This window comes from Bombina bombina, chromosome 6 (assembly GCF_027579735.1).
Source record: "Bombina bombina isolate aBomBom1 chromosome 6, aBomBom1.pri, whole genome shotgun sequence".
Taxonomy (NCBI): Eukaryota; Metazoa; Chordata; class Amphibia; order Anura; family Bombinatoridae; genus Bombina; species Bombina bombina.
Genome location: NC_069504.1, coordinates 510,733,288 through 510,759,425, shown reverse-complemented (window position 1 = coordinate 510,759,425; position 26,138 = coordinate 510,733,288). Strand labels below are relative to the sequence as shown.

General features: G+C 37.6%; 1 protein-coding gene across 1 annotated transcript in view; it reads left to right on the top strand.

Annotated features, from left to right (window-relative positions):
• The window catches only part of MRPL18 (mitochondrial ribosomal protein L18), a 34,057-nt gene extending 9,967 nt beyond the window's left edge, over positions 1–24,090 (top strand). Inside the window, exons 2-4 of the mRNA XM_053717406.1 lie at positions 6,543–6,729; positions 8,408–8,639; positions 23,884–24,090. Of these exons, the coding sequence (XP_053573381.1) occupies positions 6,543–6,729; positions 8,408–8,639; positions 23,884–23,955 (491 nt within the window). The 3' untranslated portion in view covers positions 23,956–24,090. The remainder of the gene's footprint in view (positions 1–6,542; positions 6,730–8,407; positions 8,640–23,883) is intronic.
• The last annotated feature ends 2,048 nt before the right edge of the window (positions 24,091–26,138 follow it).

Genomic DNA, 26,138 nt, shown 5'->3' with positions numbered 1-26,138 from the left:
GTTCAACCTAGCTTATGCGTTTCCACCGTTCCCTCTCCTTCCCAGGCTTGTAGCCAGGATCAAACAGGAGAAGGCCTCGGTGGTTCTGATAGCTCCTGCGTGGCCGCGCAGGACTTGGTATGCAGACCTGGTGAATATGTCATCGGCTCCACCATGGAAGCTACCTTTGAGACAGGATCTTCTAGTACAAGGTCCATTCGAACATCCAAATCTAATTTCTCTGCAGCTGACTGCTTGGAAATTGAACGTTTGATTTTATCCAAGCGTGGGTTTTCAGATTCAGTGATAGATACTCTGGTCCAAGCCAGAAAACCTGTGTCTAGAAAGATTTACCATAAAATATGGAAAAGATATATCTGTTGGTGTGAATCCAAGGGATTCTCCTGGAGTAAGATTAAAATTCCTAAGATCCTCTCCTTTCTCCAAGAAGGTTTGGATAAGGGATTGTCAGCGAGTTCTCTAAAAGGACAGATTTCTGCTTTATCTGTCTTGTTATGCAAACGACTGGCAGCTGTGCCAGAGGTACAAGCTTTTGTACAGGCTTTGGTCAGAATCAAACCTGTTTACAGACCCTTGACTCCTCCTTGGAGTCTAAATTTAGTTCTTTCAGTTCTTCAGGGGGTTCCGTTTGAACCCTTACATTCCATAGATATCAAGTTGCTATCTTGGAAAGTTCTGTTTTTTGGTTGCTATTTCTTCTGCTAGAAGAGTTTCTGAATTATCTGCTTTGCAGTGTGATCCACCCTATCTGGTGTTCCATTCAGATAAGGTTATTTTGCGTACCAAGCCTGGTTTTCTTCCAAAAGTGGTTTCCAACAAGAATATTAACCAGGAAATAGTTGTTCCTTCTCTGTGCCCGAATCCAGTTTCAAAGAAAGAATGTTTGTTACACAATTTAGATGTAGTCCGTGCTTTAAAGTTCTATTTAGAAGCAACAAAGAATTTAAGACAAACCTCATCCTTGTTTGTCGTTTACTCTGGTAAGAGGAGAGGACAAAAAAACTATTCCTACCTCTCTTTCTTTCTGGCTGAAAAGCATTATCCGATTGGCTTATGAGACTGCCGGACGGCAGCCTCCTGAACGAATCACAGCTCACTCCACTAGGGCTGTGGCTTCCACATGGGCTTTCAAGAACGAGGCTTCTGTTAATCAGATATGTAAAGCAGCGACTTGGTCTTCTCTGCACACTTTTGCCAAATTTTAAAAATTTGATATTTTTGCTTCTTCGGAGGCTGTTTTTGGGAGAAAGGTTTTGCATGCCGTGGTGCCTTCTGTTTAGGTAACCTGATTTGCTCCCTCCCTTCATCCGTGTCCTAAAGCTTTGGTATTGGTTCCCACAAGTAATGGATGACGCCGTGGACCGGACACACCATTGTTGGAGAAAACAGAATTTATGCTTACCTGATAAATTACTTTCTCCAATGGTGTGTCCGGTCCACGGCCCGCCCTGGTTTTTAATCAGGTTTGAAAAATTTTTCTTTTTCTTTATACACTACAGTCACCACGGCACCCTATAGTTTCTCCTTTTTCTCCTAACCGTCGGTCGAATGACTGGGGGGTGGAGCCAGAGGGGGAGCTATATGGACAGCTCTTGCTGTGTGCTCTCCTTGCCTTTCCCTGTAGGGGAGGAGAATATCCCACAAGTAATGGATGACGCCGTGGACCGGACACACCGTTGGAGAAAGTAATTTATCAGGTAAGCATAAATTCTGTTTTTGCAAAAAATTGCATCTTCAACAAAAAGTCCTGCTTGGAAATATTTTGAAAAACTACATGAAAAGGCAGTTAAAGGGACAGTATACACTCATTTTCATATAACTGCATGTAATAGACACTACTATAAAGAATAAGCTGTCAGTTTAGCTCTGTTGAAAAGGCAGTTGGAAAGCCCACTGCAAGTGGGAAATAAGACTCTCCCCCTCCCCCTTCTTTTGCATATGAAAAGACCCTTTACACAAACAGGAGCAAGATGGAGAAGGTAGCTGACGGTATTCAAATAAAACTTTGGGGCTTGGTTAGGAGTCTGAAAATCAGAGCAATGTTATTTAAAAATAAGCAAAACTATATATTTTTTTAAAAAACTAACTTTATGGGCTTTATAAATAGATCATCTACAAAACATTTATGCAAAGAAAAAATGAGTGTATAATGGCCCTTTAAGTTAACATTTGCGGCGTGCAATTGCTGTAAAATATATCCACAACTTCCATGTTAAGCCACCTAAAAAACAAACACCCGTCTGCATTGGTAGCGACAGAGAAAGAAATAGGACATCAATGAACATCCATTGCAGCTTTTACAGTAAGACAACGGCAATGTGACACTGTGCGTGCTGAAACAATGTCGACTCTGAGTTGATGTATTTGTTAAATAAAAACTTGCATGGACGCGCTTTGCAGATTTTGTTTTTTGTTCACATATTGGGGTTGTTGTGTTTTTACAATTACATTAAATATATTTCACATTTTATTACCTATTTTCTGGCAAGAAGGGGTGCTTTCGACTAGTCGATTGTAAAAATATTAGTCATGCACACCCCTAGTAATTTGTAAGTTTGACAATTGTATGTAAATAAATTAAAAAAAAACAAATATATATATGTGTGTGTGTATACAGGTATGCTTCACTTTACAGCGCTTTGCTAATACAGCGCTTTTTGTAGCTAAAGTTCAATCTCCAAGGATTTTGAAACCATGCTGTAATCGTGAGATTGCGAGAAAAGTGCCTGTCACCATTTTGTTATGCGCAGTTCCCCCTGTTTACAGCATTACAGTGCAATCTGTGTCTGTGTTGCTGTCTGGCAAATTTTACTGCCGTAATTTACAGGTACAGTATTTATTGAATACTAATTGAATACTGTGCTAGTGTTAAACTAAACTTAGCGCTATTGCACCCCTAATATATGTTAGTTCAAACATGTTTTTAAACACAGTGGCAAGTGAAAAGAAAGCTAAAACCGCTTTGTTTCACTTTGACAGTTTTCACTTTACAGCGGGGCTCCGGTCCCTAACCCGCTATGTGAGTATTATACTGACCCCACCTAGATAGCATTTTCTTTGGAGAACACTGATTGATCTATATATACAGGGTTTTTTGTTGGGGTACTCACCGGTACTGTGTACCCCCACCTCTGCCAATTAATGCAGGTAATATATGTCATCATCATGTAAATACTCTAGTTTTCACAAGAGGGGGCTGCAAAATACATCGGCTATTGTAAATAATGTTGTCCCTTTTGCTTTTTTCAAAGTTACTGAGCAGAATATATCAATCAATAATCATTGAGTACCGGCACCTTTTATTTGATGAAAAAAGCTAAATATATAGACACAAAGCTCACTTAAACACTGCACTCAGGCTGCCACACAGACCTATAACAAAATGCTACCTAATGATTTCTAGCATTTACAGGTGTTAAGTGTGAGAAAGGAATGATATGCATCAGAAGACAGGTTGCATACACTTACTAAGCCCACTGACACTGATGCAAAGCCCCACCATACAACCACACACAGGCCCCACCCCCAAGGCAGAACATGCTGTGATCTAAAATGTCATTGCAGAAAAGACAGCATATCTGTAGAATGGGACACACGCAGGAACTGTTAGCGCTCTCGTTTTGCAGCGATGCTTCACATTATTCTGTTCTTTTTAAACAGCACTGTGCTCTAGCTCAGTGTTTCTCAACTCCAGGCCTGAAGTACAGGCCAGGTTTTTAGGATATCTTAAAGGGGCATTAAATCCAAACATTTTCTTTCATTATTCAGATAGAGCATACCATTTTTAAAAAGTTTCCAATTTACTTCTATTATCAAGTTTGCTTTGTTCTCATGTTATTCTTTGTTGAAGGGATTCCTAGGTAGGTAGCGTGCACATACCTGAAGCACTGCATGACAGGAAATAGTGCTGCCATCTAGTGCTCCTGCTAATGCATAACATTGTTGCAAAACTGCTGCCATATAGAGCTTCAGACACGTGAACACTCATAAGCTTACTTTACTGTTTTTCAACATAGGATAACAAGAAAACAAAAAAAATGGTAACTGAAGTACAGGTAGCCCTCGTTTTACAACGGTTCAATTTACATCGTTTCAGAATAACAACCTTTTTTTCCAGTCATGTGACTGCTATTGAAAAGCATTGAGAAGCAGTGCATTTATTAAAATAGCCAGTAGGTGGAGCTGTCCGCTTGTGTTGCAGCAAAGCCAAGCAAGCTGAAATTAATCAGTTTAACCAGACCTGAGCAATCGAACAGGTTTTAAAGGAACAAGATCTTCCTGTCTATAAATCAGTCCAGATTGGAATGCATAGAAAGAACTGTTTGCAGAAAAATGCAAGTGAAGTCTGTGTTGTGTGATTCTTTCTTTTATTAGGTTTAATGCTGTTTAGCAAATCTTTTTGTTCATTTAACTTAGTTTAAATATATATTCTGTGTTGTGTGATTATTTTATTAGGTTTATAATGTTGTTTAGCATTAAAAGTCTTCATTTCAAAGCTTTAAAAATAATGTATTAGGTGTTACTTATGAAAATTTTAAGAGGGGCCTGGAACCGATCTCCCTCACTTCCCATTGACTTGCATTATAAACTGGGTTTCAATTTACAACGGTTTCGATTTACAACCATTCCTTCTGGAACCTAACCCCGGCGTAAAGTGAGGGCTACCTGTATATTGGAAAGTTGTTTAAAATTGTATGTTCTATCTGAATCATGAAAAAAAATTGTTTTATGTCCCTCTAACTAGAGCTGAACAGTAACCATGGTACTAACCTTCTGTCACCAGTCAGCTGTGCTGTAGTTCAGATCTAATGAAAATCGCTGTTTAAACAAAACAGTTAAATACGAAACAGTGCATTGATTGATGACTGGCTCTTAGGGATTTTTTTTAACCTTACTTCCTAGCCCTTCCACGGCTTGTGTGCAGTGAACTTTTTTTTTTTTTTTTTTTTTACTACATTTTTACCTTCTAATTATGTGATGTTAGACCAAGATCAAAGGAAACACATATTTTCACCTACAGCAATACATTGTAACACTTTAAAAATTGCTTTATTCTCCAGTTAAAGGGACATGAAACCCACATTTTTTCTTTCATGATTTAGATACAATTAGCGCTGCGGAATCTGTTGGCGCTCTACAAATAACCAATAATAATAACATGCAATTTTAAACAACTTTTTAATTTACTAATTTGTTTAATTCTTTTGATATCCTTTGCTGAAAAGCATATCTAGATAGGCTCAGTAGCTGCTGATTGGTGGCTGCACATAGATGCTTCGTGTGATTTGCTCACCCATGTGCATCACTGTTTCTTCAACAAAGGATATCTAAAGAATTAAGCAAATTAGATAATAGAAGTAAATTGGAATGTTGTTTAAAATTGTATCCTCTACTTGAATCATGAAATAAATTTGTTGGGTTTAGTGTACCTTTTAAACATTGCCTAATTTAAAATTTAATGTCAAAATGACCCGAAGAAAAATGTTCACTAAAAAAAAATCTCATAACAGAAGCTGAAAAAAAGTTGGGCCTCTGGTGGCCTCACAACACCAGCTCTCATCTGGGCATACGTCATGCTTAACGTTTTTCTTCCCTGGTGCAGTCTATTGGAGATACATTAGGCTGCAGTGTGGTAGTACTTTCAAGTCTCGCAAATCCAGACACCAGGCTCAGTTTTTTATAGTGCCCTAGTGCATTCGTTCGTTTGTTGAAACCTCTTTAAAATAATTAATCATTATGGGACCAAACTAGATTTCTTTGGCATTTATATAGTTTGCCTTGTAAGTATACTTTGTACATATCATGTGGTGGTGGTGGTGGTGGTATGTCCACGTTTATGTTACAATGTTACAATGCTACAATGCTGTTCTCGCCTTTCCAGGGGAGGAATTTTCTCTTGCATTCTGCTCTAATCTGGATTGCAGCAGTGATGTTGGTCAGGGTTTAGATCAGCACAGCATTTAGCACCATATAGACATATCACTAGTGTGGTGCATACTGCCCAGATGAAAGAGCAGAAAGTACGGTAGATTGCTATGTTCTTCTTTGTGTATTTAGTAAACCAATAAATACATTTATTTAAAATCCCTTTAAGTAGTTAGTCTATTATTTTTCATTAGGATGTCCCTCCCTTAAAGAGACACGCAACACAAAAAATCTATCATGATTCAGATATTTTAATTTTAGACAACTTTCGCTACTTCTATTATCTATTTAGCCCAATTATCTTGGTATCCTATATTGAAGGCGCAGCGATGCACTACTGGGAGTTAGCTGAACACATCGGTAAGTAAATGAGGCATATCTGCATCCATCAATAAGCAGCTAGCCTCAAAGCTCCTGGGCCTACCTAGGTATGCTTTTCAACAAAGGATTCCAACAGATTTTAGCAAATTAGATATTAGAAGTAAATTGGAAAGTTGTTTAAAATTGTATGTTCTATCAGAATCAGCAAGGAATGTTTTGTCTGTTTTAAACAAAATTGTGTACTTCAGTTATTTCTAGCATTGCTACTATCTAATGTCATTTTTTTATTGTTCCAGCTGTTCGTCACGCTACTACTTTAGCTAGTTTTCAGTCTTCTGGCCAGGCTGAAATAGACACCCAAGAAAATGAACTTGTTAGCCCAAATTTCACAAATCGAAACCCGCGTAATATGGAGCGATTGGCGCTAGCATTGAAAGACCGTGGTTGGGCAACAGTTTGGCCATCTAGACAGTACTGGCATAGGTAAGTATTATAGTTTTATTAGTGCAAAAAAAGCTGCATGGAAATATTTTCTTTTATAACAGAATTTACTTTGTTCACTGGGATATGTTTAAAGGGACATTTAACCTTATTTTGTTCATTGCTTTAAAAGTCTGTGGGCTATACAGCAGCTAATTGGCTGTATTAGCTGTCAGTTCAAAAGTAAAAATAGGCGTGCTGTGAGATGGTAGGCACCATGGAGTAGCATAGAGAACCCTGCAGGGAGCAAACATAGCCTTCCTGTGCTATTTCAAACCACCATTGTAAGCTATAAGCTTTTCTGCAATTATTATATAAATCATTGTCAAAAAATGTTTAGTGTCCCTTTAAGTGATTGCTTGGTTTTGCGTCTTACATTTTCTGAGATTGTTTTTTTTATATTTGTTGACCCATCCTAGTAGCTCTCCCAGAACAGGAGTAACTGAAAGTTTCACCATTTTACATGTAAAAGATGTTTCCTTTTCCCGCCTGGTACCGTTATTTATTGTCAGGAAATATGGGGAGAGTTTCTGTCTCTATCATTACAGCTTTAGTTAAAAGATGCTACTATGACAAATCTGGAGATACAGGCATTTCCTGTATTACACTGCTTTGCATGGCCAGATTTATGTAAGGGCTGGTGGAGCTACAGCTCCAGGCCCATATTCCTATATAGGCCCATTCCCTCTAAGATAGCCTAGCACACAAGTGTGTATTTTTTTATGCTGCAGTCGGCACTAATGTGCGCTATTTAAGCTCTAGGCTAAATAAGTAGCGTTCATTAGCACAGACTGCTGCCACTATATAAAAAAATCTCCATAAAAGTTTTTAGAAGGTGGTTACTGAGTAGAGAGCTCCCCCTGCAATACAAATACAGCTTGCACCAGACTTCCAGTCTGTTAGTGACTGACAGAGTGAGATTCAGTCAGAGGACAAGCAATATTGAAAGAGACCGGGGATGTGAGCTTTTTAATGTAAATATACTGGTGAGAATAACAAAAAATTATGCATTGCTAGGCACATCCCACAGTCATATCCACCTCTGTTTTTACAGAGAGGGGAAAAGGACGGTAAAACTTAGGACGTTCCATGATGTCTTAATGTCATATAAAACCAATCGCTTTTAGGACGGCATGTAATGTCCTAAAGGCGTCTAGAAGTTAAACTTTAGAGTAGTGTTTTGGTTCTTAAAACATTGGGAACATGACAGCAGCTTCATATGTCAACCATCAGTCTATTCAAAACAAAAATATAATTTTACAATTATGCCGTTTTAAACAATGGACGTAAAAATATTCTCTGTTTTTTTTTCTGAATTTTTGTTCTTCTACATTTGTCTGTGTTAAAATAGTTTTATTATGTTTACAAAATGCCCCAGACTTTCTATAGTGTAAATAAAACCACATATAAGAAACATGTATACTGACTATGCTGATTTTAAGTCTTGTATAGTCAATCAGTCCTTCTTGTTTTGTCTTGCCAGGCCAGTACCTAAAACTATACATGTCAAATGTATTACATTCAAATTGAAAATACAAAATTATTTTCACCCATTATGAAAATGTTTGATATTAAAGTTACAGGAATTTCATAATTGTTTTTTATGTATTTTGTTTGCAATATAGTTTTTACGTTTTTATTCATCCTGCACTAATATGATTCATTTTTGCTTTGCTTTAAGGTTAAAATTTGAGCGCTCTCAACACCATGTAACTGCTTTTGTCGAGCATGCTAATGGAAATGTGCTACTCTCAGCGTCTACTCGAGAGTGGGCAATAAAGAAACACTTATACAGCACAAAAGACGTTATGGCCAGTGAAAATGTAGGCCGAGTTTTGGCTCAACGTTGTCTAGAAGCTGGAATCAGTTATGTTTTTTTCCATGCAATACCATGGGAATTTAAATCTGAGATGGTAATTTAATCGTTATATCTTCAATATTTTTATTTTGTTAAAAACCAATGAATTGCACATTTTAATGATAAATGTTTTAAAATGGTTTTCCATTCCTTACATTTTTATTTTTTAATTTTCTTATATAATGTAAAGAATAAAGAAAAAAAATATTACCAAATAATTCACTTTTGTTTAAAATAATTCACTAGAGTTCATCAAAGCCATTTTGTGATGCAAGACACAAACTATACTTACAGCGTTTGGCATATCTAGTTCTCAAAGATGTAGTTAAAAATGCTGATATAAATAATGAGAGTGTGAAATGCAGGATATAGACAGTAAAGAATTTTACTTGGTGAACATTAGCCTCTGACTTCTTTTGCCATGGGCAAGTTTGTATTTTTAATGTGTTAAATAAGTTTTCAAAGCTAAGTGGCACAACAGTAGAGCATTTATTTTAGAAAATGTTTTCTATTTAAATGCATTGTAATTTTCTGGGGGGGTTTTATGGTCTCGCTGATAGTTAGCATTGAATTGTTGTGAAAACTATGAGAAGCTGTTAATTGAATTGTATTTTTGACTGACTTAAAGTGCCATAAAACATGTTGAGGTCTGTGCATATCCTAAAACAACTAATGATGTAAAAAAAGTTTGCTGGCACAACACTTTTCCATTTTCTGACCGTTTGGGACCAGGGCTTTTTTTACATTTTTGCAGTGTTTGTGTTTAGCTGTAATTTTCCTCTTACTCATTTACTGTACCCACACATATTATATACCGTTATTTTAAAAAAAATAATACAATATGATAAAAAAAAATGGAAAAAAACCACACTTTCTTCTATAAAGGTAAGACAAGTCCACGGATTCATCCTTTACTTGTGGGATATTATCCTTCCCTACAGGAAGTGGCAAATGAGCACCACAGCAGAGCTGTCTATATAGCTCATCCCTTAGCTCCACCCCCCAGTCATTCTCTTTGCCTACTCTAAGTACTAGGAAGGGTAAAGTGAAAGAGGTGATAAAATATTAGTTTTTAATTCTTCAATCAAGATAGGGCTGCAACTAACGATTATTTTCATAATCGATTAATCGGCCGATTATTTTTTCGATTAATCGACTAATCGGATAAAAAAAAATCAATAATTGTTTCCTATATTTTAAATAAAATCTACATACTGAGTGTGTTACAAATACAAACTTCAGACTAAAACTTTACATTAACACAACTGTTTGTCCAATTTTTAAGCAGCACAGAACAGTTTTATAATTAAACAAAACAAAACCACAAACTGTTTGAAAAGAGGTAGAACTAGAAAGAATTAGACTATCACTGTTAATAACATTCTGTTATTCACTCTTTCAGAAACTTTGCATTGAATTGCAAAAATCTCAACATGTCCACATGCTTCTGGCTAAGGCTGGTTCTCTGTTTGCAGCTATATTTCCTGCAGCAGAGAATAAGGCACTAAGATGGTGTTGAGGTGCTTGAGATGTATAAGTAGGGTTTTGCCAATTTCACCAAAGTGGGATATTTATCTATGTTGGCTCTTCACCAATGCAAAGGGGTTTTCACCTTGGCAAGGGGCCTCTAAATAAAGTAACCCTTGACTTCATTCTTACATAAAAAATATCTTGAATATATATATGCAATGGTAAATAACCAGCTATAATGTTAGGGGGAAATATCTAGTCCGCTCTAAAAATAACAGATATATACATATAGGTTGAATCTGGTACATATTATCACAATATATTACAAATATAAAAAAAACAATAAAAAAACAAATCAAAAGTGCTAAGGACTGTATATCAATAACAGGACAAAGCCTTACACATTTATTTATACAGTACATATAATCAGCAATAGCAAGCGATCTGCTAATAAATGTGCAAACAGATAATAGTGCACATCAATTTAAATAGCTCCCATCAATCTAGGGCTAGGTGTAAACAACAAGCTCAGCACTATATCATGAAAAGCATAGTTCCAAATCACCAGATTTAATATAAACAATGCAAATGATGACTATTATATCTGGGTTGCACATAAGCCAGGGGTAGTTGTAAACGTATACTGTCCTGAAAAAGTGAAAAGTAGACGTCTGTAGATGTCCTTTAGGCTAAGGACATAACCATAAAACACAATACCATGTGCAGGAGCTCAGTGTTATAAAGCAGCTGGAGTTGTGCACAGACCAACTAATTGCAAACCAACTAATCGATTATGAGATTCGTTGACAACTATTTTCATAATCGATTATTATCGATTATGACGATTAGTTGTTGCAGCTCTAAATCAAGAGTTTATTTTTAAATGGTACCGGTTTGTACTATTTACTCTCAGGCAGCAGATGGATGAAGACTGCTGCCTGGAGGATGATCTTAGCATTTGTAACTAAGGTCCATTGCTGTTCCCACAGAGGCTGAGGAGTAAGGAAACTTCAGTGTGAGGAACGGTTTCATGCTATGCAGCAATGAGGTATGTTCAGTCATATGTTTTCTGGAGAGACTGTGTATTTCAGAAAGGCTGACATTATACCCAGGAGGGTAAGGGTAAGCAGTAATCCTAGAGCTAAAAGAAGGGCATTACTTAGCTTGCTTATGGGGCCAATTACATATATGGTTGACACCAGGGCCACCATCAGGGAGTGACAGGGGTGACTCCTGTCAGGGGCCCAATGGGCTAGGGGGGCCCCATGAGGCAAGAACTAAAAAAAAAAAAAAATTTTTTTTTTAATTTTGGCAGCCACCAGTGGGTACTATAGCAGAGTGCTAATTGAGCATGGGAAATGTTATTACAAGGAGTAAAGTATTAGCATTTCAGAGGATTTCTGAGTGTGCAATAAACCACTATGCACAGTGTGAGACAGACTTGGCACTTTGTTTGTAGAGTGTGTGCCTGAGTCAGACGGCTGATCACTTTAATTTGCAAAGGAGCTAGGAATTACTTAGCAAATGTTTTTATTTCTTTGTGCAATTTAAGATTGTAACTTCAGTATGGTAGTAGTTGTATGGTGGGGCCAGGGGTCCATACAAACACATTTTTTTAGCAGCAGTGTATTTATGATTATTTGACAATGCTGTAGAAATTCTATATTTAAAACCATGCAGAAATGTTTCCTCCTCAATACACAAATGATATATATTACATTCCAGTTTACTGCCCCTTTATGCAAGGACTTTCCAGATACAAGGAGCATTTTATCTAAGATTTTTACATCTGCATAACATGTTATACTCTCAGACTAAGATTGCTCAGTGTTGGAAATGAGACAGGTTAACTTAAAACTGTTCAGTTTACTCTACAGCTGACTTAATTTTGAAATGCATACCAACAAGCTTAAATCCTGCATTTAACCAGATCTAATGGTATGAGTACCACAGCTTATAGTTCCACCAAGACCATATAGAGTACAGCATTTTCAAAATCCACAAGTACAGCTGACATATGGGAACAATTGTAGATTATATTTGAAATGGGGCTCTTGGTTGGGGAAAATATCAAACAAACACACATTTCTTCATCTAGCCATCTACCCAGATCATTAATGTGCAATTTTGAATTCACAGAATTATTTTTGTTTGCACATTTACAAATATGATTCTTTAAAAAGTGATATCTTAATTTCTGCATTTTTTTTATCATGCATGTCACACACTGTTGATTTAGGGGATGCAAGGTGCATAAATGTTTCCTCCTGTGAGTGTTTCTGTGGGTGTCTGTGTTTATGTCTTTGTGCTTTGGTTTGTGTCTCTATGAGTGTGTATGTATTTTCTTTCTGTTGGTATCTCTGTGAGGGTGGGTGTGTATGTCTTTGTGCATTTTCTGTGGATGTCTGTGAGGGTGTGTGCATATGTCTTTGAGCTTTTTCTATGGGTGTCTCTGTGAGGGTGGGCATGTGTTTGTCTTTGTGTATTTTCTCTGGATGCCTCTGTGAGGGTGGGTGTGTATGTCTGTGTTTTCTGTGGATGTCTCTGTGAGGGTGAGGGTGTGTGTGAGTAGGTATGTCTGTATTTTCTGTGGATGTCTCTGTGAGGGTGTGTATTTTCTGTGGGTGTCTCTGTGAGGGTGTGTGTATGCCTTTGTGTGTTTTCTGTGGATGTCTCAGTGAGGGTGTGTATGTATGTCTTTCTGTGGGTGTATGTATGTCTTTCTGTGTTTTCTGAGGCTGTCTCTGTTGGTGTGTCCTTGGGTGTATGTGCAAGTTTGAGTTTGTGTGTGTGTCCATTGTCTGTTCCTTTTTAGGACATTTTGACCTTACTACTGATTATTCACATCTTTCTACAGACTTTGAGACTAATGAGACCTTTCCAGAAGTCACCAATCTACCATTTAACCTTTAAATTATTGTTTAGGCCGTTCAGGGCCCTTCCTTTCAGCCACTGCATGCTGTTGTCATCATTTAGTTGGCATCTTCCTTTACAAAAGTTAATCAGAACTCCATATTTTATTTTCTAAATCTCCTTTTTTTACAAAACTGTAGTTTACCTCATTACTTGTCAGGTCAATGTAAACAAGTGCTAAGTGTCTGTTTGGGTGTCTGTGTCTGAGTTTCTTTGCGTGTTTGTTAGAGTGTCTATATGTGAATCCTTATGTGTGAGTGTGTGTGTTTTAGTGTATGTGTGTGTTTCAGTGTATGTTACTACCTTTACAACATTTCCTAGTTTAAATAGACGTTAAGAATAAAGTGCATATACGTTATAGTCACTTGGTCAAAAATTGCACATGTCAAAGGAGGGGGGGGGGGGCCCTGATCAATGGTTAAGTCAGGGGCCCCAAAATTTCTAGTGGCGGCCCTGGTTGACACTGAATGTAAAATGTTTGTGAGCAAACGTTTTTTGGATGGGAGTGCTTAAACGTTTTGGGCAACTTTATTAGGGCACACATGGCTTATCTTTAGGGTCTTGGAACCCACATGGCTAGTTATAACCGCTCTGGTGCTTTTCTTTAAGGCTCAAGAAACATAGAGTGAGATGGGCGGGGCCTATTTTCACGCCTCAGTTGCGCAGTTAGTTTGTCAGCAAGCTCTAACTCCTGAGGGCCCTGGTGTATGTTTTGGGCCAAATTGAAGCTTTTACCCCACACTTTCGATCCCTGAGGGCAGGTAGGGCCACAGCAGGGCTGTGGCAAGGTGCTGAGGGGTCTTTTTCCGGATCTGGGCCTATTTTCGATCCGGTTTGGACATTAAGGGGTTAATTGTTAAAAAAAAAATGTGATGCAATCTTAACTACCTATAGTGGGTCTACATACAAAATTTTGAAAAATTTGGTGCATGTTTAGACTGTTTTGCAGAACGTGCATGCTTTTTTCCCTCTTAAAGGCGCAGTACCGTTTTTTAAGATTGTTATTTTTTTTCACTAAATAAAGTGTTTTCATGCTTGTTTGTAGTCATTACTAGCCTGTTCAACATGTCTGACATTGAGGAAAGTCAATGTTTAATATGTTTAGAAGCCATTGTGGAACCTCCACTTAGAATGTGTCCCTCATGCACTGAAAGATCAATAAATTGTAAAGAACATATTTTAGCTACTAAAAGTATGTTGCAGGATGATTCTCAGTCAGAAGATAATCAGGTTTTACCATCTAATTCTCCCCAAGTGTCACAACCGTTAACGCCCGCACAAGCGACGCCAAGTACTTCTAGTGCGTCTAATTCTTTCACCCTGCAAGATATGGCCGCAGTTATGAATACTACCCTCACAGAGGTTTTATCTAAGCTGCCTGGGTTGCAGGGGAAGCGCAGTAGGTCTGGTGTGAGAACTAACGCTGAGCCCTCTGACGCTTTATTAGCCATATCCGATGTACCCTCACAATGTTCTGAAGTGAGGGATTTGCTGGCTGAGGGAGAGATTTCTGATTCAGGAAATATGTTCCCTCAGACAGATTCAGATATGACGGCTTTGAAATTTAAACTAGAACACCTCCGCTTATTGCTCAGGGAGGTTTTAGCGACTCTGGATGATTGTGACCCTATTGTAGTTCCAGAGAAATTGTGTAAAATGGACAGATTCCTAGAGGTTCCTGCCTACACTGATGTTTTTCCGGTCCCTAAGAGGATTTAGGAAATTGTTACTAAGGAGTGGGATAGACCAGGTATTCAGTTTGCCCCCCCTCCTACTTTTAAGAAAATGTTTCCCATATCTGAAGCCGTGCGGGACTCGTGGCAGACGGTCCCTAAGGTGGAGGGAGCTATTTCTACCCTGGCTAAGCGTACAACTATACCTATCGAGGACAGTTTTGCTTTCAAAGATCTTATGGATAAAAAATTAGAGGGTCTTCTGAAGAAAATATTTGTTCACCAAGGTTTTCTTCTCCAACCTATAGCGTGCATTGGTCCTGTAACTACTGCAGCGTCCTTTTGGTTCAAGGCTCTGGAAGAGGCTCTTGAGGTTGAGACCCCATTAGATGATATTCTGGATAGAATTAGGGCTCTCAAGCTAGCTAATTCTTTCATTACTGATGCCGCTCTTCAATTGGCTAAATTAGCGTAGAAGAATTCAGGTTTTGCCATTTTAGCGCGTAGAGCGTTATGGCTTAAGTCCTGGTCTGCTGATGTGTCATAAAAGGCTAAGCTTTTAGCCATCCCTTTCAAGAGTAAGACCCTATTCGGGCCTCAACTGAAAGAGATCATTTCAGACATTACTGGAGGGAAAGGCCATGCTCTTCCTCAGGATAAGACGAATAAGATAAGGACCAAACAAAATAATTTTCGTTCCTTTCGGAACTTCAAAGGTGGTCCCTCTACCTCTTCCCCTGCCGCAAAGCAAGAGGGGAATTTTGCTCAATCCAAGTCAGTCTGGAGACCTAACCAGACTTGGAACAAGGTTAAACAGGCCAAGAAGCCCGCTGCTGCCACCAAGACAGCATGAAGGGGTAGCCCCCGATACGGGACCGGATCTAGTAGGGGGCAGACTTTCTCTCTTCGCTCAGGCTTGGGCAAGAGACCTTCAGGACTCCTGGGCTTTAGAAATAGTAACCCAGGGTTATCTTCTAGAGTTCAAAGATTCTCCCCCAAGGGGGAGATTCCATCTTTCTCAATTGTCTGTAAACCAGACAAAAAGAGAGGCGTTCTTACGTTGTGTAGAAGACCTATTTTCCATGGGAGTGACCTGCCCAGTTCCGGAAACAGAACAGGGGCAAGGGTTCTACTCCAATCTGTTTGTGGTTCCCAAAAAAGAGGGAACTTTCAGACCAATTTTGGATCTCAAGATCCTAAACAAATTCCTCAGAGTCCCATCCTTCAAGATGGAGACCATTCGGACTATTTTGCCAATGATCCAGGAGGGTTAATATATGACCACCGTGGACTTAAAGAATGCGTATCTACACATTCCTATCTACAAAGATCATCACCTGTTCCTCAGGTTCGCCTTTCTGGACAATCATTACCAGTTTGTGGCTCTTCCCTTCGGGTTGGCCACAGCTCCCAGAATTTTCACAAAGGTGCTAGGGTCCCTTCTGGCGGTTCTAAGGCCACGGGGCATAGCAGTGGCGCTTTATCTGGACGATATCTTAATTCAGGCGTCAACTTACCAACTAGCCAAGTCTCACACGGACATCGTGTTGGCTTTTCTAAGATCTCATGGGTGGAAGGTGAACGTAAAAAAAGAGTTCACTTATCCCTCTCACAAGAGTTACATTCCTGGGAACTCTGATAGATTCGGTAGACATGAAAATTTTTCTGACAGAGGTCAGGAAATCAAAGATTTTAACCACCTGCCAAGCTCTTCATTCCATTCCTTGGCCGTCTGTGGCTCAGTGTATGGAGGTAATCGGACTAATGGTAGCGGCAATGGACATAGTTCTGTTTGCTCACTTGCATCTCAGACCACTGCAACTATGCATGCTCAAACAGTGGAATGGGGATTATGCAGATTTATCTCCTCAGATAAATCTGGATCAAGAGACCAGAGACTCTCTTCTTTGGTGGTTGTCACAGGATCATCTGTCCCAGGGAATTTGTTTCCGCAGGCCAGTGTAGGTCATAGTGATGACGGGCGCCAGCCTATTGGGCTGGGGTGCAGTCTGGAATTCCCTGAAAGCGCAGGGTTTGTGGACTCGGGAGGAGGCTCTCCTCCCGATAAATATTCTAGAACTGAGAACAATATTCATCGCGCTTCAGGAGTGGCCTCAGCTGGCTTTGGCCAGATTCATAAGATTCCAGTCGGACAATATCACGACTGTAGCATATATCAATCATCAGGGGGGAACAAAGAGTTCTCTAGCGATGATAGAGGTTACCAAAATAATTTGATGGGCAGAGACTCACTCTTGCCATCTATCAGCAATCTATATCCCAGGAGTGGAGAACTGGGAAGCGGATTTTCTAAGTCGTCAGACTTTTCATCCGGGGGAGTGGGAACTCCATCCCGGAGGTGTTTGCACAATTGATTCAGCAATGGGGCACACCAGAATTGGATCTGATGGCGTCTCGTCAGAACGCCAAACTTACTTGTTACGGGTCCAGGTCAAGAGATCCTCAGGCAGTACTGATAGATGCTCTAGCAGTACCCTAGTCGTTTAACCTGGCTTATGTGTTTCCACCATTTCCTCTCCTTCCTCGTTTGATTGCCAGAATCAAACAGGAGAGAGCTTCAGTGATTTTGATAGCACCTGCGTGGCCACGCAGGACTTGGTATGCAAACCTGGTGGACATGTCATCTCTTCCACCATGGACTCTGCCACTGAGACAGGACCTTCTGATTCAAGGTCCGTTCCAGCATCCAAATCTAGTTTCTCTGCGACTGACTGCTTGGAGATTGAACGCTTGATTTTATCCAAGCGGGGGTTCTCTGAGTCGGTCATAGATACCTTGATTCAGGCTCAAAAGTCTGTCACCAGGAAAATTTATCATAAGATATGGCGTAAATATCTTTATTGGTGCGAATCCAAAGGCTACTCATGGAGTAAGATCAGGATTCCTAGGATTTTGTCTTTTCTCCAAGAAGGATTGGAGAAGGGGCTATCAGCTAGTTCCTTAAAGGGAACAGATATCTGCTTTATCAAATCTACTGCACAAGCGTCTGGCAGATGTTCCAGACGTTCAGTCATTCTGTCAGGCTTTAGTTAGAATCAAGCCTGTGTTTAAACCTGTTGCTCCACCATGGAGCTTGAATTTAGTTATTCAAGGGGTTCCGTTTGAACCTATGCATTCCATAGATATTAAGCTTCTATCTTGGAAAGTTCTGTTTTTAGTTGCTATCTCTTCGGCTCGAAGAGTTTCTGAACTATCTGCATTGCAATGCGACTCGCCTTATCTTGTTTTTCATTCTGATAAGGTGGTTTTGCGCACCAAACCTGGATTTCTTCCTAAGGTTGTTGCGAATAAGAATATTAATCAGGAAATTGTTGTTCCTTCCCTGTGTCCTAATCCTTCCTCTAAGAAGGAGCGTCTGTTGCACAACTTGGACGTGGTTCGTGCTTTGAAGTTTTACTTGCAAGCGACCAAAGATTTCAGTCAAACATCTTCTTTGTTTGTTGTCTATTCTGGAAAACGTAGAGGTCAAAAAGCTACGGCTACCTCTCTTGCCTTTTGGCTGAAAAGCATCATCAGTTTGGCATACGAGACTCCTGGTCAGCAGCCTCCTGAAAGAATTACAGTTCACTCTACTAGAGCGGTGGCTTCCACATGGGCTTTTAAAAATGATGCTTCTGTTGAACAGATTTGTAAGGCTGCAACTTGGTCTTCGCTTCATACCTTTTCCAAATTTTACAAATTTGATACCTTTGCTTCTTCGGAGGCTATTTTTGGGAGAAAAGTTCTTCAAGCAGTGGTGCCTTCTGTTTAACCATCTGTCTTGTCCCTCCCGTTCATCCTTGTCCTGTAGCTTTGGTATTGTATCCCACAAGTAAAAGATGAATATGTGGACTTGTCTTTTATAGAAGAAAACTAAATTTATGCTTATCTGATAAATTGATTTCTTCTATGGTAAGACGAGTCCACGGCCCGCCCTGTCATTTTAAGACAGATTATATTTTTTTATTTAAACTCGGTCACCTCTGCACCTTGTAGTTTCTCCTTTTTTCTTCCTGTACCTTCGGTCGAATGACTGGGGGGTGGAGCTAAGGTAGGAGCTATATAGACAGCTCTGCTGTGGTGCTCTTTGCCACTTCCTGTAGGGAAGGATAATATCCCACAAGTAAAGGATGAATCAGTGGACTCGTCTTACCATAGAAGAAATCAATTTAGCAGGTAAGCATAAATTTAGTTTTTTCTACCTTTGACCCCCAACATCTGTTACACATCTACAACCACCAAAAAACCCTCATGCTAAATAGTTTCTAAACTTTGCTTTTTTTTTTTTTGCAACTTATAGGGCAATAAATACAAGTAGCACTTTGCTATTTCCTAACCATTTTTGTTTCAAAATTAGATAGTTGGAACATTGGAACACTATCTGTCAGGAATCCCTAAATATCCCTTGACATGTGTATATATATATATTTTTTTTTTAGTAGACAACCCAAAGTATTGATCTAGGCCCATTTTGGTATATTTCATGCCACCATTTCACCTCCAAATGTGCTCAAATAAAAAAAAAAATCTTTCACTTTTTCACAAACTTTAGGTTTCTCACTGAAATTATTTACAAACAGCTTGTGCAATTATGGCACAAATGGTTGTTAAAGCTTCTCTGTGATCCCCTTTGTTGAGAAATAGCAGACATATATGGCTTTGGCGTTGCTTTTTGGTAATTTAGAAGGCCGCTAAATGCCGCTGTGCACCACACTTGTATTATGCCCAGCATTGAAGGGGCTAATTAGGTAGCTTGTAGGGTTAATTTTAGCTTTAGTGTAGAGATCAGCCTCCCACCTGACACATTCCACCCCCTGAACCCTCCCTTGCCCCCCTCAAACAGCTCTTTTCCCTTCCCCACCTCACAATTGTCAACTCCCTTTCTGCTAGTACTTAAAAAAAAAAAAAAAGCTTTTTTTTAAAAAAAAAAAAACAAATTCCCCAATTAATTCTGCAGTGTTGGATCCCCTCTTAGCCCCCAACTTCCCTGTTTCCCCCAACTTCCCTGTTTCCCCCCATACAGCTCTCTAACCCTCCCCCCCCTACCTATTTGCAGCCATCTTGGGTACTGGCAGCTGTCTGCCAGTACCCAGTTTGTCCCCACCCGTCTCCCCTGGTCGCTTTCACCGACTGCAGTGCAACTCTGCAGGACCGGATCAGAAACGCATCGCATCTATGGGCCGCCCATCCGCCTCCAAGGTGTTGCTCCCACTAACCAATGATTAGCGCCATCAATGCCCAATGCAGAGAGGGCCACAGAGTGGCTCTCTGCATCGGTGTCCAAACAAAGGTCTTACAGTGATGCCTCAATACCAAGGCATCACTGCGACACCTTGAAAGTGGTTGGAAGCAATCATGATTGCTTCCACCGCTTGAAGCCCCTGAGGACGTACAGGGTACGTCCTTGGTCACTAAATTACTTGTTTTGTAGGACGTACCCTATACGTCCTTGGTCCTTAAGGGGTTAAAAATAATTTTCAAAAATAAGCAAAATTTCTTACATAGCCATGCTGTCTGGAGTAGCCTGATCCACGCCCCCCCCCCCCCCCCCCCCTTATCAGTGTTTAGCATCAGAAACGCAGGCATTGTATTTCAAATAAGTTCACAGCATCTTATTTGGCGAGGCACAGCAGTATAAATTTACAGGTAAAGTAGTTAACGTACATATTATTATATTTTGTCTCTATTCCAACTTGTTAATGTCCCTTTAAGGGCAAGCTATCGAAACTTTTGTTTTGTATTACCATGGACAAAGGGTTACTGAATTCTTTCACCAAAACCATTTTATTTTTAATGTATAGTTTGCCAATTTATGAATAATTAAAGCATCATATTTTACTCCATTATCCTTGATTTTTTTTTTCCATCAGAATGTTCATTTTAAAATATACCAAATGGGGGAAAATATATACAGTATATACACACACACATACACACACACACATATACACACACGCACACCCCTTCTGTTAGGAGAAACACTGTTTAGCAAAAAATGTCTTCCAAAGTAATAATTTTCCAATACTGCCACCTTTTTAATATCTAGTTTTGTTTATTATACCCACTATGTCATCAATTTCTTGTTAGTATTATCAACTGCCAGAAAATGGCCGTCTTTCACATCCTTTTTGTTTTTCCCCAAATTACTTTTATCATTTTGAATAGTATTCAGATGTTATATTATTCTTGTACGTTTTTTTTTTTTTTTTTTTTTTAAACTGCAGGGAGGTCAAAGTAGTTTTCATAGAAACAGACTACTCTGTAGACTTTCAGGGTATGCACTGTTTGCATGGAACATATGATTATTACTACCTGTTGGGTTGTACAGCATATTTTATTTAAACCTTTAGGAATTCAGAGTAACAGTCCATTATTTTTATTTTTTAACTATTCAATGTATTAAAGAAATTGGTATACTTCTTTATGGTACCATTCTAGAACTAACATTTTGTACCAAGCCCACCATAATATTTTCTGTGTAAGCTGTAATATTATCTTGGTAAAGACCATGGCTTTGTCTGTAGGATAAGGAACAAATCTGGATATGTTAGGAAGTGCTGTACTATAAAAAGTAAACTTTGGGTGAGAAATTAACTTTAAAGGGACAGTCTAGTATTAATTAAACTTTCATTATTCAGATAGGACTTTTAATTTTAATCAACTTTCCAATTTACTTTTATCATCAAATTTGCTTTTTTTTCTTGGTATTCTTAGTTTAAACTAAACATAGGTAGGCTCATATGCTAATTTCTAAGCCTTTGAGGGCTGCCTATTATCACATGCTTTGTAAATCTCTTTTCAACACAAAGAGACAGAAAGTACACGTGGGCCATATAGATAACACTGTGTTCAGGCACAGGGAGTTATTTAAAATCTAGCACAAAACAATGCTAAATGCAAGACAATAGATAAACAGTCACAGTCATGTGATCAGGGGGCTGGAAGAAGGTTCCTAGATACAAGGTAATCACAGAGGTAAAAAGTATATTAATATAACTGTGTTGGTTATGCAAAACTGGGGAATGGGTAATAAAGGGATTATCTATCTTTTAAAACAATAACAATTCGATGGTAGACTGTCCCTTTAATGAGCATTTTTTAATTTTTTTATTCCTGGAGAGATGCTTGTGTATATTTTTGCATAGCCCTTGCATCCATATTAATTATAGTTACTGATCTGTGGCTGCACACATCTCATTTAATTGGCTCTCCAGATGTGCCCAGCTAGCTCCCAGTAGTCATTTGCTTCTAACTTAAGAAAGGATGCCAAGAGAGTGAAACAAATTTGATAATAAAAGCACATTGGAAAGTTGTTTAAAATGGTATATTCTATTGGAGCAATGAAAGATAAAATTTTGTTTCATGTCTATTTAAGACTTATACATTTTAATAGGATTAAGTTAGAGAGTCACCAAAACCATAGATTCTCTTTAATGTCACAATATTTTTAAAAAATTTTTTTTTTTTTTTTTTTTTTGTATGTATTTTAAATTAACTCTTTTTTTTTTTTTTTTTTTTTAGAATCTGTCTGTTCTCCCTTTTACTATGTATAGGGAAATAAAGACTGGATTCAAAATAGATCATTTAAGTCTGAGGAGCCATTATTGGAAGCAAGCTTGTGTGAACAAATTGCAACTGTTAGAATATGCACAGCACTTCAGTCCTCCCTCCCCATTTGCAGCAATCTCCCAAGAGCTGATGGCTAAATCATTAGAGCCTCTTCTAGACTTGATTGGGGCCAGCATTTTTGAAAAAGAAACTGTATTACACAGAGTGTGAGGCTGCCAAAAGAAAATCTAAAGACAATATTGCTGTAGGAAGTGGGAGGCCAGTCTGAGACTGGGAAAAAAATATATTTTTAGTCTGCATATCTGGCCATATTGCTTTTCAGTACTTTAACTGTACTGATGCCCCCTCTAATATTAAAATATACACGTGAATTACAAATGAGGTTTAGTATTCCTTCAATATAACAAAATGATCACTACAAAGATTATAATTAAACATTGCTGCATTTTGAAGTCTGGGATCCAATATTTCTCATATTCTTTATTTTAGCTGGTAAAGTAAACAATTGAAAGACATTAGTGTCAATAATTATAGATGTGTTCCTATTATATGGTTATGTCACAAGTTTGCAATCTTTTCAGCGGCTCTGAGCTTAAAAGCATCCCTGTTTGTCTTGGAAGCAATTACTATCTGTCACTTCACAAATATAGTTCTCAACCTGTCAGATTTAGTGTTTGCTTCACATGAATGATGTCTAAACAGTTATATTAAAAGACTACGCCTATGCTATCCAAGTTACAATTAAAGGGATACTAAACCTAATTGTGTTTCTTTCATGGTTCAGACAGAGCATGTAATTTCAAGCAACTTTCTAATTTACTCCTATTATTCATTTTTCTTTCTTTTTTTGTTATATTTATATGAAAAAGCAGGTAGGTAAGCTTAGGAGCGAGCACATTTTTGCTTCAGACCTGGGCAGCACTTGCTGATTGGTAGCTAAATGTAGCCACCAATCAGCAAGCGCTAGCCAGGGTTCTGAACCAAAAATGGACTGGCTCCTATGATTACGTTCTTGCTTTATCAAATAAAGATACCAAGGGAACGAAGAAAAATTGATAATGGAGTAAATTAGAAAGTTGCTTAAAATTGCATGCTCTGTCTGTCTGAATCAAAAAAGAAAAAAATTGTGTTTAGTAGCCCTTGTATAAATTGAAAGTAGAATATTTACATGTTTGTTGCTAAGGTAGAAAGGATTGAGTTTATGTATTTTAAGATTGATTATACAGGAATTGTCTTATTTTATTTCTTACTATGTGTAGATGAGTGTACTGCAAATTATAATAATCAAGGCAGAAAATTTTATAAAATGTATACAGACACTTTTCCCTTTTAGTCTAAATAAAATTTAAAAAAAAAGTGTTTTACATATATTTCTTAGAGGGATAAAATCTAACTTTTAGAACATGTCATTTTAAACAACTTTCCAGTTATCCAATTTGCTTTGACCCTTCCTATGTTTAATCTTTAACAAGGGATACCAAGAGAACAAAGCAAATTCTTAACTGAAGAAAATTCATAAATTGTTGAAAATTGCATGCTACGTAAACCATGAATGTTTAATTTTAGATACTTGTGGCTTCTGTCCACCCCAGTTAAAATGTGAAATTATGTTTATGGTCGTATTACCCAGTTTATAATTGTATTTGACTTAAGGTCTTATGTTTTTTTTTTTAGGTACAGAGATTTCGAAATGCAATGAAAGAAGGTGGAGTGGTTTTAAGTGAGCCACGCCGTATTTACGAATGACAGTAATAATGTGTAAACACATGCTAAAGTATTTCCCTGGACAATTATAAACTGAATTAAAATATAACATTATAAATGAAACAAGTAAACATTGTAAAGAATCCTTTTTTTTTTAATAAACGGTAATAAAGCTTATTAGTTTGTTTGTTTTTTTGTGGTTTTTTTAAACAATAAATGGCATTCTAACAAAACATTATAAAGTGACTATATGTGTTTTATTTATATATGCAAATATAATAACCCAAAATAAAATGGTTAAACAAGTATTCCAGTGAGTGCAATTGCTTTGTGTGGAGTACTTCTATATATAAGTACTCACTCAATTTTTTTTTAGCTTTTAAAACAAATGTGCATTATGAGTAAGAGCTCACACTGGAGGAATTTAATAACATATCATTGTCAAGAAGTTTAAATGAAACCATATGATGTTTGGCATAAAGTAACTAATGTTAATTTTGTAATGTATGGTAGATGCAAACATTTATACAATTATAACACTAATTGTGTAGCAAAATTTACACATCACATTTCAGCAGAGTTAACTTGTATTTAAAATTGAATGTCAGTCAAGTAACAGGATAATATGTGAATACGATATTAAAAGTATTACAGGAAATACTATCGAAAGAACACATTCAGGACATCCATATCATACTGTGACTCAATTTAAAAAAAAAAAATCTCTAGCTTGTAGTGAAATCTTCATGCATATATAACAGGTGCAGAACAAACTAATTTCTCTGAGAATATCCAAAGTACCTGGATAACCCAGAACAATGTGAGCATATTTAATGTACTATGTACAGTAGTTTCAAAATACATAGTGACAATTGTACTGAAAGCGTAAAAAGCAAAGTTTATTTTTTCTTCTGAGACTTGGCAAGAGGGACATGTATGCTCTTAGCATGTTATGCCTGCAAATCTCACCTTACTGATGGTAAAATATATGTATGAGAAAATGGAAGGTAATATATACTGAAAACTGTGTAATTAGATTTTTATGTAACTCATATATAATGTTATCAGTTCCAGGCGCTCCTTGTAACATGCTCCAACCTGCAAACTACTATATTCCAGAAAAATTCATTACTTTTTATAGGATTTATCTTACCACTCTAGAAAGTGCAACACAATTTGTAAAAAGATAAAATAATGTAAATATATACACAGGTGTGTGTGTGTATGTGTGTGTGTGTGTATATATATATATATATATATATATATATATATATATATATATATATATATATACACACACACACACAGTGTCCTCGTTTTACAACGGTTCAATTTACACCGTTTCAGAATAACAACCTTTTCTTCCAGTCATGTGACTGCTATTGAAAAGCATTGAGAAGCAGTGCATTTATTAAAATAGCCATTAGGTGGAGCTGTCCGCTTGTGTTGCAGCAAAGCCAAGCAAGTTGAAATTAATCAGTTTAACCAGACCTGAGCTATCGAGCAGATTTCAAAGGAACAAGATCTTCCTGTCTATACATCAATCCACATTGGAATGCATAGAAAGAACTGTTTGCAGAAAAATGCAAGTGAAGTCTGTGTTGTGTGATTATTTTATTAGGTTTATAATGCTGTTTAGCAAATGTTTTTGTTCATTTAACTTAGTTTAATTATATATTCTGTGTTGTGTGATTATTTAATTAGGTGTATAATGCTGTTTAGTATTTAAAGTCTTCATTTCAAAGCTTTAAAAATAAGTATTAGGTGTTACTTATGACAATTTTAAGAGGGGCCTGGAACCTAACTCCCTCACTTCCCTTTGACTTACATTATAAACTGGGTTTCAATTCACAACGGTTTTGATTTACAACCATTCCTTCGGGAACCTAACCCCGACGTAAAATGAGGGCTACCTGTGTGTATGTATGTATGTATGTATGTATATATATATATATATATTTTGGCACAGTTGGTAAATATTTAATTTTATTTTTTTTAATACTCTGCTCTCATGGATATCAATTATTTGCAAACACAACACGTTTATAAAAAATAAAATAAAGTTTATATACCTGTTTATCACCTATATATATGTATGTGCTCTCAATAATATTTTTAAAATAATGAATGTGAGGTACATTATCTGTGAAAAAAATTAGCACTTGTAAACCTAAATACTATACAAACATCTCTATAGGTGAAATGTTATAGTACCATTTTATATT